Source organism: Haplochromis burtoni, unplaced genomic scaffold (genome assembly GCF_018398535.1).
Source record: "Haplochromis burtoni strain Fernald_Lab_line unplaced genomic scaffold, NCSU_Asbu1 Contig_1427, whole genome shotgun sequence".
Taxonomy (NCBI): Eukaryota; Metazoa; Chordata; class Actinopteri; order Cichliformes; family Cichlidae; genus Haplochromis; species Haplochromis burtoni.
In genome coordinates, this window is record NW_024583788.1 from 1 (window position 1) to 17360 (window position 17360).

At 38.9% G+C, this 17360-nt stretch overlaps 1 protein-coding gene across 1 annotated transcript; it reads right to left on the reverse strand.

The window, feature by feature from the left end:
* Positions 1 to 7617: 7617 nt before the first annotated feature.
* LOC102308920 (protein mono-ADP-ribosyltransferase PARP15) lies at positions 7618 to 17282 on the reverse strand. The gene is made up of 2 exons (XM_005952231.3): positions 16864 to 17282; positions 7618 to 7996 (listed from the first exon to the last, which is right to left on the reverse strand). Exons 1-2 carry the CDS (start codon positions 16901 to 16903, stop codon positions 7704 to 7706), a joined length of 333 nt encoding a protein of 110 aa, XP_005952293.2. The 5' UTR covers positions 16904 to 17282; the 3' UTR covers positions 7618 to 7703.
* Positions 17283 to 17360: the final 78 nt, after the last annotated feature.

A 17360-nucleotide genomic window follows, 5' to 3' on the forward strand; every position in this document is an offset into this window, starting at 1 on the left:
GTTTTTGTTTCACTTTCACTTTTAAAGTATCACATCCTGGTGTTTACACGCCCACACCCAGCAATGGAAAAAGTCCGCATTTAATTCTCAGGGGCTTTTCTGGTCTCACCTACTCTGCAGGTACTTTAACGGTGTTTCAGCTGTCAGAGTATAACTCTAAATTATATTTATGTCTTAATATGGTTTTGAGAAAGACATTTTACCAGTAATTATGCTTACAACAAATTAGGGTTTCTATTTTATGCTTCATCTGATCTGCAAATATATTTCACATAAACCCATCCATCCATTCGTCCTCTTGCGCTTATCCCTATCTGGACACACTGGAGCTGGAGCCTATCCCAGCTACCATAGGTCTGTAGAGGCGGGGCACACCCTGAACATACAGGAATCCCTCCGTGTAAAACCTTCGTTATATCCTGTAATATTACCACACCAACCCACTAGGTGTCATTATAGACCCAAAACTGTGTCAGTGCAGTGAAACGTAATAATAGTTACATTTAAGGTGTTTTTATTCATGTTTTGCGTCATGTGACATTTCGGTTTAATTCATGAAGTGGCTTTCAGAGTGAAAGAAAAAAAAACATAATAGCAATAGAACCATTTCTAAAATTTTAATTTGTTAATACAGTGAATGAAAAGATGTTATTTAAAATGTTTATAGAAACTATCAAACCGTTTTAAGAAGTAAAGCACAATTATTGCTTGTACTGATGTACTGATAAAATGCATTTATGTAGGTGTTCTGTGTGTATTCTTTAATAAATAAATAAATGTTCAGGATGTTCAGACACACACGGCCCTGACTCAGTGAGTGTCAGAGGAATGAATCTAAAATCTGGAAATCAGTCACAGTTTTTGTACCTGTATCTTTGATTATTCTTTCTCAAATAGTTTATTTTAAGAGCTAAAACAGTATATGTTAAAATTCACAGGGCACAAAAGCATCACTGATTTAATACATTTTTAAAACACTGAAATTTTCATAAAGCCACAGCTACTAAACAAACTCAAAATGCCATAATATTCACTGCTGAGGAAATTACACATCATTCACTTCATTATTAAACTCTGCATTTACTTATAAGTCATCAAGTGTTTTCATTTTCACATGAATGCCTGTTTACACTTATAGATTTTGTCTTGGTCTTCCACAGTGATCTTCCACATTCTCACGTGTAGTTTCAAGTAGTAATCTACAAATATCTAAAGCTCAGACCCCAAACTTTAGAGTTCAATTGAAGTAAGCTTAGTTTATTATGCATGAACAAATAATGACATGTTTTTTTCAACATATGGTTTGAATAACATTGTTGAAATGCTCATATTTTAGGTGTAAATTGACAGAAAGACCAGAGACCTGACATAAATTATATGTTGAACTGTCTGGACATGAACAGTGATCTGTGCCTCTTTAAATATGTCCTTCCCATTCAAAGGTGCTTCAGCAGCCCCGCCTACAAGGGGTGGGAAAATCTGCCTCTTCTATTTTCATCTCACTCTGTTACATCAGTTACATCGATTCTTAATGTATTTTAACATTACCATGTTTCCCAGAAAAGCTCCTGTTGAATCAGTTTTTTATGATGGACTCACGGCTGTCCTGACTCATGCCGTGATATAGAAAGTTTGGTTTTGCATTTCCTCTTTATAAAGGAAGTGCAAAACCAAATAACCTTCCCTTTTGTAGAGCTGAAACTAGTCCAAATTAAGGCTAGACTGAAACTTCAAGGCATTTTGCTGACTGTGGAACTGGCAGTGACTGGTTTTATACACGAAATACCATTAATCTTTATGTTTTGTCTGTTTTTCTGTCTTTGTCTTTACGTTCACTTTACATTCACTTTAATTGGGCCGCACCTCGTAATCTTTAAATTCTGGCGTTTTCAGTCTCATTGCCACAGGTGTATAAAATCAAATGCCTAGCTGTGCAGTCTGTCTTTATAAACATTTGTGAAAGAAATAGTTCTTGGGTCGCTCTAAAGAGGCCACTGAAGTGAGCATGGTGCTGTGACAGGATGTCACCATGCCAACAGGTTAGTTTGTGAAATTTCTTTACTTGTAGATATTCCACTATCACCTCAAAGAGGTGTTTTTGCAAAGTGGAAACATTTAGGAACCACAGCACCTGAGCCACAAAGTGTGAGAACATGTATACCTACAGAGTGGGGCTGCCGAGTACAGATGCTGATAGTGCCTGAAAGCTATTAACTGCAGGGCTCCAAACCCCAACTGAGATTAACATCAGCACAAAAATTGTGCACTGGGAGCGTCATGGCATGAGTTTCCATGGCTGAGCTGCTTCGGTAATGTATAGCATAGCCCAGTTTCAGCTGTTGTGTTTAGTGCTAATGGTTAATTGTTTGCTTAAGTTTGCTAATGCTCATTTTGTGCAGCAATAGACATATTTACCATCAGCAAATCGCTGACCAGATTGGGGAGGGATTCATGAATACAGGATATGACAGCTGGACTTCTTTTTGGCTCATGATGAATTTTTACCTCATGAAGAAGATTTTCATAAAAATATGCTCTTTGGTGAGCAGTCACAGTTATATATGTTGGGTCTATGCTTCCACAGGCCCTGCTGGTTTAGAGACTTATTCCCATTAACGACAAGGAAGCAAGACAAACAGCAAGATTTTACTTGAAGGATCTCAGAGCAGCCCTGCTGCCCTTGGTCAGACCACTTCGAAGAACCAGCTTCTGCTTGCCCTTTTATTGAAAACAGTTACAGTACACACAAGCACCACCCATTGTAACCCCCTATGGTTCTAAAAGACAAGGTACTATGTGTGTATGTGTGTGCACGTGTAAGCACGTGTGTCTATGTATGTGTGTGTGTGTATGTGTGTGTGTGTGACCATCTGTATGTGTGTGTGTGTATGCATGTGAGTGTGTGTGTTTGGGGGTGCGTTTGTGTGACCTCCTGCCCACAAAAGGGTCATAAGAGCAGGAAGTTACTAAACAAGAAAACAGAACCTTCACATAGGATGTGCCTATAATAAAATACAGGCTGGGGAGGTCAACAGAAACAGAAGAATGTCTTTGATCATTCTTACAAATTTAATAACGCAATGACAATATTTAACAATTTCAACCTCACAATATATAAGGTTTTAACAAGAGATCTGAAGTCTGCTGAATCAGTCCAATGTTTGTTTGTTTGTTTGTTTTAGCTATAATAGCTATTAGCTATAAACCACAGTTATAAACATGAAAAATCCCTGTCTTAGGCTGCTAGGTCCAGAAGTGGGCCAGTGAAGTCACCACACACTAGGAAAGCTGACTGGGAGCCCACCAAATCCTGAACTTATTTATGTTTTTTTGCAATTTTCCATTAGGGTCATGTGCAGAGCTGTGGGGAGGGCCTTGAAGTTGGGAATGCTGACGTTAGTGTATGTGTGTGTGTAGTGTAAAGGTTTGCTTTGGGGTATGTTCTAGGGTATAGAGCAGTTCATTCAACTTGTCACATCTTAATATAACTCTACAAAGTATGTCAGTGTTGAAACTACCAGACCCCACTGCACACAGGACACAAGAATAAACAGTGAAACTTAACTGGTCCTGAACCCCACAGCTAACAAAAATATATCAGCTTATAGACAATATTTTAACAGCGTGACAATAATTTAAAAAGAAAAACAAATTACAACCCACATAGCAAAATTGGTATGGCCTGGATATGGCCCACACAATGTGCTTACACATGGCCCACATACCACAAAGAATGACAGCCCTTTGGTGGCCCAGATCAGGTTTACCAGAGGTGGCCCACACATGGGCCAGCACAAAGCCAGTTGGAGACACAATGGTGGTCCGGTGCTGGCCCATGTGTGGATTACCTCTACATGTCAGGTGGTGACCTGCAGTATCACCCCCCGCCCTCCAGTTGGAGTCAATTCACTATCTGTCCCTGTGTCAGGGCAGTCTCTTCTCACGTCACACTCTAATCAAGCCCTTCCACCTGCCTCTCACTCACTTCCTGTCCCCATGTCAGTCTGTCTCTCTGTTAGCCCAGCTTCTTACTCTATGTCTCACTTTATCCATCAAGTGAGTGAATGGCATTCCGAGGGACCACCCAGGTCCCGCTGTAAATCTCTGAAAAGTCTCAAACCTAATCATATTCCTCATATGCTACATATACATATGCTATTCTACATGCTTTTAAACCATTTAAAATCACAATTCATAGTTTTATATGTAAATTACATAATGTTAAATTACTATTAAACAAATGACTGACTAAGTATTTTAGACTTTAGTTTACTTCAGCCATAATCCATATAAATCAGGTATCATACAAAAATAAAAATAGCATCAAATACAGTCATGACAATAAAAGAATATGACTTTAAGGACTTAACAACATTACTACAGTTATAGTACACCAACATCTCTTATACATTAGCACTAAGGGAACACTGAATGACCTGGTGGTTTTTGTACATAAAACTACTCATCTAAGATGAATATTATTCTGTGCTTGATGTGCCTCAGCTTTGGCCCTGGCTCTTCCCCTTGACTGCACTAGGACATATTGCCACCTGATAAAATAACACATTGATTCGTGCCATATAAAAAGTGAGACATGTCAATTCAGATTCGCTGTCAAATGTACACTAATGAATCAATTTACATCAGCAGCCTAACAACTGTCATGATAATAAATACTAGTTAATCTATAGCACCAAATCATCAGTCAGTCACCTGTGACCTCGCCTCTTCACCGTCTGAGCTACAACATGGCAGAGCTGCCTCTGTCACCTGATAAATAACAGTGAGACATTCCACATACATGCAGTCACACATGTGCTTCAAATACAGTCATGAACCAACAAGTCATCATCCAACTTCACCTGTGATCTTGTATCACCATTGCTCTCTGAGCTTTGTGTTGGTTCTTCTGTCACCTGACAAATAGGACATACATGACAATAAGAATAAAATGTGGAGCTGCTTCAGTGTTTCTGTCAATTTGTGCAGATCTTGACTCATCAGTAATGTTTGTAGGGTGAGTGCATTTTTAAAACAATTTGTGCAAACTGCACTACAAGGTGGAATATTTGCAAAATCATGACTACCTCATGATATTTTGTCTCAAAAATTAACCCTATGAATATGTCAGTACCATTAGGATGAAATTATTGTGTCACCAACATTTTAACGTTAGACATATAATTCTAACAGCCTCTGTATCTAATATCTAATATCCTGGCTTACTCGAGGCTGCCGTTTTCTCTGACAGTTTCAATCAAAATTAGAAATGCTCTGGGAGACTGAGAGAACTAATAGTGCTGCCTGCTGTGCAGTTAGTTTCCAAAACACGCTATTCATGGTTACATACAATTTTAGACTGATGTGGGCCAAAGCTTAGTATAGCCTGTAACGTTATTATGACAGACACATTTTATGTGTTAACTTGGCTTTAAGTGACTTACAGATTTCTTTGAAAAATACTTTCTTATATCCAGGTTCTTCCTTTTTGCCATCCTCCTCTCTTAATTGCAGGTCCTCGCAGCGCAGGCTTACCGCTGCTAAAACTAAACATAACTCCCTGAAAGGCACAGCCAATTACACCGGCCAGATTTGTCACATGAAGTAGGACTCCAGTAGAGAACTCTTTCTGCACCGCTGGGTGAATGAGACTACTTCTGTACCATTGATTCATTAATGCTCTATTCCCATGTTCTGGACCTGAAAACAGGGTCTGATCTTTGTTATTTTTCTATTAAGGTTTGAACTTTGAGAGTGTTTAAACAAGAGAAGTGTGAAAATGTTCATGCCTGTCTGAGAAAAGTGTATAAAGTGTGTAGTGAGAGGTTTTACAGCCTTAAAACATCTATAATAATTGTAAAAAATAAAGTTTGCTACTTTGCGGATTTCACCTATCGCAGATTATTTTTAGAACCTAACTCCTGCGACAAAAAAGGGACCACTGTAACACATTACGTATAACGCGTTACTGCCAATCTCTGGTTACAAGTATTCAATTAAAAATTCACAGTTTCCTTTTGAATGTTGATCACCCACCTACTCTAATTTTTCCCTCTTTTAAGCATGGACCAGACTATCATTCAATAAATCTTTATTATGGTATTGTGAAAAGTTCTCAGATTAATTAGATGTGATTCTAAGTGCTTTATACTTTACAAAGTGAAGATATATGATGCAAATGTCAACTATATAAAAGATTAAAAACGGCATAATCTTGTAATATGTTTCCAGTGTTTATATACATATCCACCTGAGAACCGAGAATAAGAGACTCTTCCCATTGACCTTTTTTGGTGATTTTCTTCCTCTTTAGAAGTAATAGAGACAATCCAAACACATGAGATATCAATGGAAAGCCCAGGATGTCCTCTATTTAGTACATCAGGACTTAATAGGGTAGCTCAAAGAGGTCAAAAGATATTGACTAAAAACAAATGTCCATTACAGAGGCCATAAATGAGGCCATAAAAGGCTGGTTCTCAGGACTTTTCATTTCATTCAATCAGAAGCAGCTACTGTTTAACTAATTCTGTCATGAACTGGCTGTGTGGCAGGCAGGAAATAGGACCCAAACACAAACTCATGGGAAAACAGGACTGAACTCAAAATACAGCTTTATTGCTGACAAAAGATGACAACGATACAAAATAACATGAAACTAAACTGGGAAGTACTAAGGAACGGACTTACGAGGAAACACACGGCGGGGCACACAGTCATGAGGGAGAATGCGACACCGAACTGAGGGAGACGCAGACAGAAATACACAGAGGGTTAACGAGGGAAGTGGGAACACACGGGGAACACAGCTGACACAGATAACCATAACGAGACAGGGCAGGAGTGAACACAACATGACGCATGCTGACGAGAGACTGTCAAAGTAAAACAGGAAGTACACGGAGGTTCAGACAGGAGGAGAGAGAGCACGGGGAGAACACAGACATAACGGGCTGGGGAAAACATGGAATAAAACACAAGGAGAGACGAGGGCTCACAGATACACAGGGGCACACAGGAGGTAACCAAATAAGGAACATCTTAACTAAATAACCTAGGAACCAAGGCATAAATAGGGAACAAAATACAAAACACACAAAAACTAAGAATACTGGGCCAACATGGCCCAGGACCATGACAAATTCAGTGGCAGATCAATAATTAAGTTTAAAATCAGATATAATTCAATAATAATTTAATTTAGGCAGCACGGTGGCACGGTGGTTAGCACTGTTGCCGCACAGCAAGAAGGTCCTGAGTTCAATTCCACCATCAGGCCGGGGTCTTTCTGTGTGGAGTTTGCATGTTCTCCCCGTGTTTGCGTGGGTTCTCTCCGGGTACTCCGGCTTCCTCCCACTGTCCAAAGACATGCAGCTTGTGGGGATAGGTTAATTGGATAATCCAAATTGCCACTAGGTGTGAATGTGAGTGTGAATGGTTGTCTGTCCCTGTGTGTTGGCCCTGCGACAGACTGGCGACCTGTCCAGGGTGTACCCTGCCTCTCGCCCTATGACAGCTGGGATAGGCTCCAGCGCCCCCCGCGACCCTGAAAAGGATAAGCGGAAGCGAATGGATGGATGGATGGATGGAATTTAAATTCATAAAAAATTTTGTGTTTACAAATGTACATATATAAGTTTTATATTATTATTTTGGGGTTTTTAAGACACCTTCCTTTGTAAACAGTGGAAAACACTTTTCCTTTACTCTCCCTTGAATGTGATGAGGTAGTCAGGGTACGCTTGGTTGTCATGAAACACAACATACATGCTGGGTTTATACATTCTGTCTACCACGCTGTCATAGCGGTCGTGAGGCTGCTGGGGGTCTCGAGGTGGAGGCACCATCATATCCTTTTGGCCTAGAGTGTAGACGCCTGTGAGGACTCGGGCGACGAACATTAACTGAGAACCATCAGCAGCTGGCTTGGAGTAGGTGGGGTGGGCTGAGTAGCTGGCTTTTACAGCAAAGTAGGTCCCGCGACCGTATGAAGTTGCTGAGTGTGAAAAGAAAAAAACAAAATTAGCAATAGGTGATCCTCTTTACACTGTAGTGACTTGCAACATTAATTACATGATACCCCTCAGCCTCCTGGCAGTAGTCTCTTTAGGTGTCACAAATACCCTGGAAGTACAAGCTGTAGAACAGAGAATTACTAGTTCATACTGTTACTTTCATATCTTTCACCATGTGTTTTAACTACACTGTTGATTGACAGGAACACAAAAACATCTTTCAACCTGATAAGGAATCAAGTGCTGTTATTGTACTAGACCTGAAAACATCTTCACAATCACTTAAAACCCCACCGACACTTAAACCCCCAGGTTTCATGTGTCGCTAAAGCTACAAATGCTTAACAGTGTAAAAAGAAAAAACACAAAAAACAAATCCCTGCCTTCCATGTCATCCTTCAAACACCAATGTCACCAGACATGAAAATAATTTATTCATTCTTATGTGCGCGTAATCACAGTGTATTCTTACCTGCATTGTCATGACAGTATGCAGGACCAAACAGTGGTTATAGTTGACTGCCTGTTACTTGTCAAAGGTTTCATTAAACACATTAACTCTCCTCATTGGTAACTAGTAACAAATACTGTAATTAACACTTAACTCTATGCACCTTAAGAGTCAGTTCTCTGAAGTGTGGAACATCCTTTAACACTTCTCTTATCAAATTGTGCTCTGGCCCAAAAATTCCATACAGTTGTACTTACACCCATGTCCTCCTGACCATCAGTAATACAAATTTGTCCTCTGTAGAGGACATTTCTAAACCTGAATATCTCCCATCCACTACATACTACAGAATTACCTCCTTTTGGTATCTACAGAGCACATTTAGGGCTTTCCAATGATACCAAATGTGAAGAGGTGAGGCTTTGGGAACTTTAGTTTTTTCATCAAGGAACATGACGGCCATCACTACAAGCACATTTTATGGGAAGAAAAAAAAGTAAGTGCATAAAACATTTTATTGAGCAATTTTTGACTATAAATGTTGTTAACATATTTTAGATAAGTCCCTTAATAATAACACATTAAACCATAGTATACTAATTTTACTTTAATTAAGGATAGTATTGAAGTGTTTAAAGCAGGGGTAGGCAACCTTTCTGATGGTGAGTGCCATTTAAAATTTCCTCAGAAGTCAGCGTGCCATATGATTGCATTAGCAATAAATTTAATAATGCTCTATATGAACAGTTACACACAATACAGAACCACTTTATAGATTTATATTTGTTTGCAGATGTTGGCAGCTATCAGCTATTTTGAAACAAAAAAAGACTTTTTATCCATAACAAGAACTCCATAAGAGCAAATGAACTGTACAACAGAAAATACAAATGCTATTTATGGTCTCCTCACAACAATGATAAGAAAAATAAACTAAGCCAATATGGCATGTCTGTTAATACAGAGACACACATGTTAATGTGATCTCTGGTCTCCCACTCAGAGACACAGGTCTCCGAGTGTCCAGCATTCAGACAGCTACCTGAGGACACTTATGTGAGAGAAAATCTGATTTGGTTGTAAGATTCAGATAATTATTTAATAACAGTCAGACATTTTAAATGAGAATAAGAAAGAAAAGTATTTCTTTGTGCCCACCTCTCCCTGTTAATGCCCTACCTGGCCCCCCTGGCAAAGCTTTGCTAGACCCGCCCCTGCACAGTTACCAGCTGTCAGCTACTTAGAAAAGGATCTTGGTGTTATTTGTCTCTCAGAAACAGTTCAAAACTTCCCTTCAATCATTTATGTCACCTAAAAGGTAAACCTGTTTCTCCATCACAGCTCTGATGATTCAGTAAGGACATCTCCTGGTTTCATCTTCATGTTTCCCTCTCACCAGATAACCAAACCGACATCATGACCAGCAGCTTTACAGCTGTGGCTCCAGCAAACATCAGCTGATACTAGAAATTAATATTAAATAAATTCTAACAACAGCTGATCAAGCTTAAACGTGCTGCTGTTGTTTAGCGCGACATGGTTTCCTCTTTCTGGCGCAAAGTGGGCGATAAACAAACAAGAGAGAAAAGCCGATCAGCTGATCATTGATCAGTTTCATGATTAAAGTAGCAACAGGAGAGAATGAGAGAAGAAGAGGCAGCTGTGCAGTGTAACGACGAAATAAATCCACCTTTGTGTCTTTTTCCATTCTTAGCCTGAAGTCGGACAATCAGTTCACCTGACACATCGGACCGGCGGCCGCCTCTGGGTCTCTCCTCCTCTTGCCTCCCCTTTCCCTCATCCACCTGCTGGCCTCCACCACTTGCTAATGTTACTCAGTCTGTGGAAGCTCCGCGATGCCACCACCAAACAACTGAGTTATTTTTACACACCGGCCAGCATCTGGCCAATCCACCACCTTTCATTGTTTACACCGTCATCTTGCCACCGAGCAAATGCCCGGTATGCCCGATGGCCAGTCTAGTTATGGTCGTGACATCATTTATTCCTTCGCGTGCCAACTGTGGCACGCGTGCCTAGGGTTGCCGACCCCTGGTTTAAAGAAATGTTCTCTGTAGTGGACATTTGTAGTTATTTCCTCCATTTTCTTCTGTTTTTTTCAAATGATCAGAAGCATATTGAATTTTATTGCACATTGTTGAGGGAAACTCAGATCTTGAGTTATCTGATGAAGAAGATCAAGATGCATTGTTTGAGCAAGAAGCAGAGGAAGATGATTCAGGGAGCTCTGAGGATGAAATTCAGGCAGGGCAAGCAGATATTGAGGAGTCAGATCAAGCTAAACAGTCCAGTCGGCGTCCACTCTGGAGCAGGAATTCAAAGTACATCTTGAGTTTGTATTTTTGTCATGGCCCACTGTCCTCACTGGGTGCCTTGCCATGGTGATGTGCCTTCAAGTTCCCTGTTTCCTCATCTGTGTGTGTGCATGTGTGTGTGATGTGTTCTGGTCTACTTGCAAGTCCGGGTCCAGAGAGTGGTTTCCCCGTCATGAACAACAGCTTTTGGAGTGTTTCCTGCAGAATCACGGAAACAGGTGGATCGAGCTCACGCACAGGTTTTGGGAACAGAGGAAATGGAGACAATAATCGCCAGAAGAAAATATTCTGCATTTTGTCACTCACCTCACTGTAAATGAACACACTGTCTTCATTCAAAGAGTCCTGTGTGTGGGTTCTACATCCGCATATCTGACTATTTTAAAACAATGCCAAATTTTGTTTAACAATTGCGCCAGTGCGCCTGTATGTACCAGGCAAGTCATGCCCAACTGGATTGAAGATGTTTGTCTTAGCCGCACCAACTAGACTTTGTGGTCTACCAAGGCAAGACTACCTTTGAAGATACAGGAGGAATAGGCATTGGAGAGCAAACTGTTCTTCATTTGGCAGAGTCTGTTCCCCAAGGAACCCACCTGTTCTTTGACAGGTTCTTTACAACTATTAACCTCCTTGAAACCCTAAAGATGAAAGAGCTGACTGGAACTGGAACCTTCATGAGGCATCCTCTGCCTATGGTATTGAACCTCAGGACACATGCACAAGATGATCCAAGAAAGACAAAAAGTTTGTCCAGGTGCCAAAGCCACTGGCAGTTGCTGAGTACACTACCAACATGGGTAGCGTGACCTTGTTGACCGAATGTTGAGTTTCTACAGGATGGCCTCTTGCACTCAGACAGCATGTGCAGTTCTACACTTTTTTTATTTTGGAAATAAACAACTCGTGGCTTTGGTATAGAAGTGACTTGCAGTTGTGGAGGAAGAAACCACTGAAGTTCCTCGACTTCGAGCTGCTCCTTGGTGAAGAGTTGATTACTTGGGCTCAAGCAGGAAGCGCAAGTGACAGTGAAGATGACTCTACTCCCCCACAACAAAAGTGGAAACCACAGCCAAATGAAGCTCTGAGACGCTATGTTGCTATCCATCTTCCAGAGATGGTGGACATGAAACAGATGCGTCAAGATGTCGCAGATCCAACTGCAAGAGCAAAACATAAGTGATGTGCACAAAGTGCAAGGTATTTCTCTGTGATTCCAATAAGGGGAATTGCTTTTTGAAGCATCATTCCAAATAAGCACAACAGAACTAATCAAAAGTGATGCTGGTCTGTGGATGTTAAACTTGTTCTTAGGTTTACCCCTTTTTTTGGGTCGGGGGGAGCAACTGTTTGCCATCAAAGTTCAGTTTTACCTGTTTGGCCTTCCAATGTCCTCTACAGTGAGCATGTGATATCTTAAAAATAAAAACTTTTTTTCCCCAAAACATTATTTCAGTCTTCTGATTACCTTACAAACATTGGAGAATTAAAAACAATTTGATTGGACAACATTTTCTTTCCTGGTAGTCAGAAACAGTGAAAGGCTTACTACTATTATGAAAATTCACTGAATGCAAATTGGGAAAAAACTCTGAATGTCATCTTTAAAAAAGACTGAAACAGGGGTGCTGACTTCAAGGCCACTGAGATTTGAACTTATACAAGATTTTTAATAGAGACACTATCAGATTATTCTGTTATTATATGTTACCTTATATATGTAATCAAAGTAGTTGAATTAGAATACTGCTGTAGATCATATTATACCCTTTAATATAGAGTGTGTGATCTGTATGTAGTTTAGTTCTCATTATACTTTTGAGTTAAAAGAACATATTCACTTATTAGTTTATTAGATAAGTGTGCATCACTCTGTATCCTTGATCTGCTGTGAATGTGTTACACTGTTTTCTTGACATGCTTTACTGTTGAATCATAAAAAGAAAGATTGTTCAGGAGACTCTGTGTCTAAGACAGGGGAGATAGACCACATTCCATACCCCCACCTTTACAGAGAGCAGAGAAAGACAGGGAGCCGAGGTCATAACTTAGGCGCCGTAACAGAGAAAGAATGTGAATGTTTGGGCTTTTACGACTAGGTGGGGGCCACTAGCGGCTATAAGAAGCTGAGTAACACGTCACCATTTTGAGACTGCTGTGACCCTCTTCAGGCATGTCTCCCCATCATGATGGTTCTAAATGCTCTTTGTGTTGAATTGTATGGAAATAAATGATTGTTGATTGAGCATTTATACACCGAGTATTGTCCTTCCTTCAGCCCAAAGATTCAAAGAATTGGGAGATTTCAACAACACCTATGATATTAATTTGAAAATCCTATGTTGCCTCATTTTGTGTTATGGTGTTCACAAAGTTGGTTGCTCATGCCAACCAACGCCCGCTCAATGGACTGATGGAGTAAAAAAACTATTAATACAAAGTGTTTTTTCTCACGTACCACTTCATAAGGTAAAAAATCTGTTAAGTCTCATACAGGATAGTAAATTTTGTTTAAAATAAACTAAACCAAAATGCAGAAGCAGTGTATGAAAAACTAAGACCCTACGACTCAATACCTTAATAATTAAACCATCTTAAGTAGTAATAATTTCAAGTAATCATTTCTTGTGTGATTTTATCTGTCTTGCACATTGTTATGGAGAAATTTCAGCCCCCTTCTTCTTTACTGCGTTGTTTCAGGTCATTGAGGTTTGCAGGAATTTATTTATGAACAGCTCTCCCAAGGTCCCACCACAGCATTTGAGTAAGGACACTGGGCCATTGCAGCACTTTTTCTTCAGCCATTCTGTTGTAGATTTGCTGTGCTTGGGATCAATATCCTGCTGCATGATCCAGTTTGGATATGCTTTAGCTGTCAGACAGATAGCCTCGCATTAGACTCTCTAGAACAGAGGCATTCATGGTCAACTGAATGACTGTAAGGTGCACTAGTCTTGTATCTGCACTAAAAAATACAACCCTTCCAAACAAGCCATACTCTTTCAGTTGTTTTCTAGCTGTACAGAGATGAACTTTTTTAAAAACATTTATTTATTGGTTTTAACCGGTTTTACATGATGCACCATGAGCAAAAAAAAAATATATATATATAATAAATAAATAAATAAATAAAAAATAATAAAGTAAAAATAAAATAAATAAATAAAAACAAAACCACAACAACAACAGAAACAGAAACAACATAATACTAGAAACAAAAACAAAGCAAACCATAACAAAAGGGAAGGACAGATATACAAATCAAGTTAGAGTTTCAGGCTGTTAAGTCCACAGTGTATACTTTGCAGCTCTCCAGAAAGTTGTAGAATTTAGACCATATCGCCCAAAACTTGTCCAGTTTATTCCTTAATGTATAAGTTATTTTCTCCATAGATAGTATAGATGTCAGTCCATTAAGCCATTGAGATAGTCCACATATTTTTTGATTTTTCCAACACATAGCAATACAGCGCTTGGCTTCCAAAAGTCCAATCGTTAACAGAGCTCTATTGTTTGCAGCAGGTACAAAATTATTTGGGTATATATTTAAAATACATATTTTAGGATGAAGTGGAATCACATCACCAATAATTTGACTCAACAGATTTATTACCTTTTCCCAAAAGATTTTCACATGTGGACACTCCCATATACAGTGAAATAAAGTGCCCCTGTCCACTCCACACTTAATACAGGTGTCTGGGATGTTTGAGTTAAAATGATGCATTTTTGACGGAGTAATATATTGTCTTGTTAACCATTTATATTGAAGTAGCCGAGATTGCACATTAATTGTCAGACTCTGGGCCAAGGAGCATGATTTATACCACTCATCATCAGATATGTTCATTTGCAAATCATTCCTCCAAGCCTCTAAAATAGACTGTGTTGATTCTTTGGAATTTTCCATAAATAATTTGTACAATGCAGAAACTTGGCCTCTCCCATTTAGATGCTTTATAACTGTTTTCTATATAGGAGTAGGTGGGGATTTTTAAGCTGTTACCTTGTGTGGTTAAGATAAAATTTCTTAATTGAAGAAATTTTAAAAAATGTTTGGCAGGAATAGAAAAAGTACTTCTGAGTTGTTCAAAAAACATAAGAGTATTATTCCTAAATATATCAGACACTTTTCTTATACCTTGATCGAACCAAAATTTAACACCTGCATCCGCCCTACCAGGAAGAAAGTTGTTATTTCCAAATATCGGAGTAAACCTAGACAGTTGTATCATTTCTCCCAAGTAGTTATGTATTTCAAACCAGATCATTATAGTGTTTTTAGAAAGGGGTTCTTAGTTTGCTTATTTAGTGTCTTCCTGTCGGCTGAGTAAAGATATAAGTTAGGGGGAATTTTGATTTCTGTAGACTCCATAGAAACCCACACTGGAATTTGCTCATTAACAAAATAAAACATTGCCGCTCTGATTTGAGCAGCCCAGAAGTACCACTTTAAATTTGGAAGTTGTAAACCTCCTCTTTCATAAGGGAGGTATAATAATGAGATTCTGAGTCTTGGTCTTCTGTTATTCCAAATAAAGTTTCGGAATAGTTTTTGCAAATCTAAGAAGAAAGAGTTTGGTGGAGAGAGAGGTATTGATTGAAAAAGGTAAAGATATTTTGGCAAAATTGACATTTTTAGTATATTAATACGACCAATTAAAGATATAGGTAGTTTCATCCATCTGTTTAGAAGTGCAGTAACTGACGTCGTTAAGGAATTATAATTGGATGCCAGAATATTTTCAATTGTGTGAGTTAATTTCACACCCAGATAAGTAAACCCATGTTTAGATAGCAGAAAGGGAGTATTGATTGGAGGATATTGTCGTTCATTTTTATTCAAAAATAATATTTCGGATTTATCAAAATTTATTTTATAACCCGAAAATGTACTAAATGTATTAATGAGACTTAATATGGATGGTATTGATTTGTTTAAATTAGTGCAGAACAGGATCACATCATCTGCATATAGGGCAATACGGTGGTCAGCATTGCCTACTTTAATTCCTGATATGCTTTTATGATTCCGAATTGCCATTGCAAGAGGCTCAATTGCCAAGGTGAACAAGAGAGGTGACAAGGGGCACCCTTGTCTAGTTCCACGATATAACCTGAATGGTGCGGAAAAAAGACCATTAGTTAAAATCTCTGCTTGAGGGTTGGAGTATATCAACTGAATCCATTTAAAAAATATATTTCCAATACCAAACTTTTTCAAAACTTCAAATAAGAATGGCCATTCGATCCTGTCAAAGGCTTTTTCTGCATCCATTGAGATTAACGCATTGTCTCTGGTCTCTTTTTTCTCATAAATGATAATCATGACCCTCCGTATATTGTGAAACCCCTGCCTCCCTTGGATAAAGCCATTCTGGTCTGAATGAATCATTTTAGGCAAGATTGTCTCTAATCTCAAAGCATAGAGATGAACTTTATTTTAACATGCTAACTGATGCCTGTAGAGTCTGAGATGTAGCTCTCGGGTGTTTCACAATTTCTTTGAGCATTGCAAGGTCCTGACCTTGGGGCAACTTTGCTTGGAAGTCCACTCCTAGGAAAATTGTGTTATTATGTTGACACACACCTGAATGCTCTAGATCAGTAGAATGCCCAAACTCCTGCTTTTATAAAGATGTTTTCTTAAGGGGACACTTTAGTTTTCATACACTGGTTCCCCCTTTTGCTTAATTTTTATTAAAAGAATAATGAAACTTAATATATCATGTTTCCCTATCAACCGGGGTTTTATTAACTTAATTTTAAGACTAGACTGCTAAGGACCAGGTTACTTTTATTATGCCCTGAAACAGAAAACCTGTTAATGTAAAGACAATGTTTTTTTTCTTTCCACATTTAATTGTAGCTCTACTCTCCTTGTTCTACTTGTTCAGTGCTTTGAAAATATTTGTGCAAATGTAAGAAGACTCCGGTGTTGACTTTGGTTAAAACATGTTATGCAAGTTGTTGGCACTGACAGTTTGCATTTGGTACTTTTCAAAACCTTAGGAGATAAATGCTAATATGTTCTGTAATTGTAGACTATAAAAACACTCACCATTTTGTCCAGCAAAGCGCCTGTTGAATCCAGTTTTCATTATGGAGTAACAATTTTCCTGGGTCGTCCCGTGGTACAGAAGTTTCTCTCCTGCTCCTCCCTCGTGTGCATTCTTATCAGAAATGTGCTTCTTCTGTGCTTCATAGGCGCGACACAGGTGAACGTTCTGCAAACGCTCAATCTGACAGAAAGAACAAGGCCAAAGGATCAACAAGCTGCCAAACAAGGTAATCAAGGATATTAATTACATCTGAGGGGTAGTTTTATACTTATATTATGTGGGCCTTAAATTGAGGCGTGCATCCCAGGTATGAGAAGATTTTGTGTTGTCATCAGCGATCAATTAATTACTTTAATACTGCAAATCTGAGAAACTGAAAACACAATGATTTGCAGGCAGGTTTTACAACTGTATTGTAATATCTTTCTTTGTATTGTTCCTGAGAAAATTATGAAGACCATCAATATATTGGACTACAGAGATATAGTGGACTGAA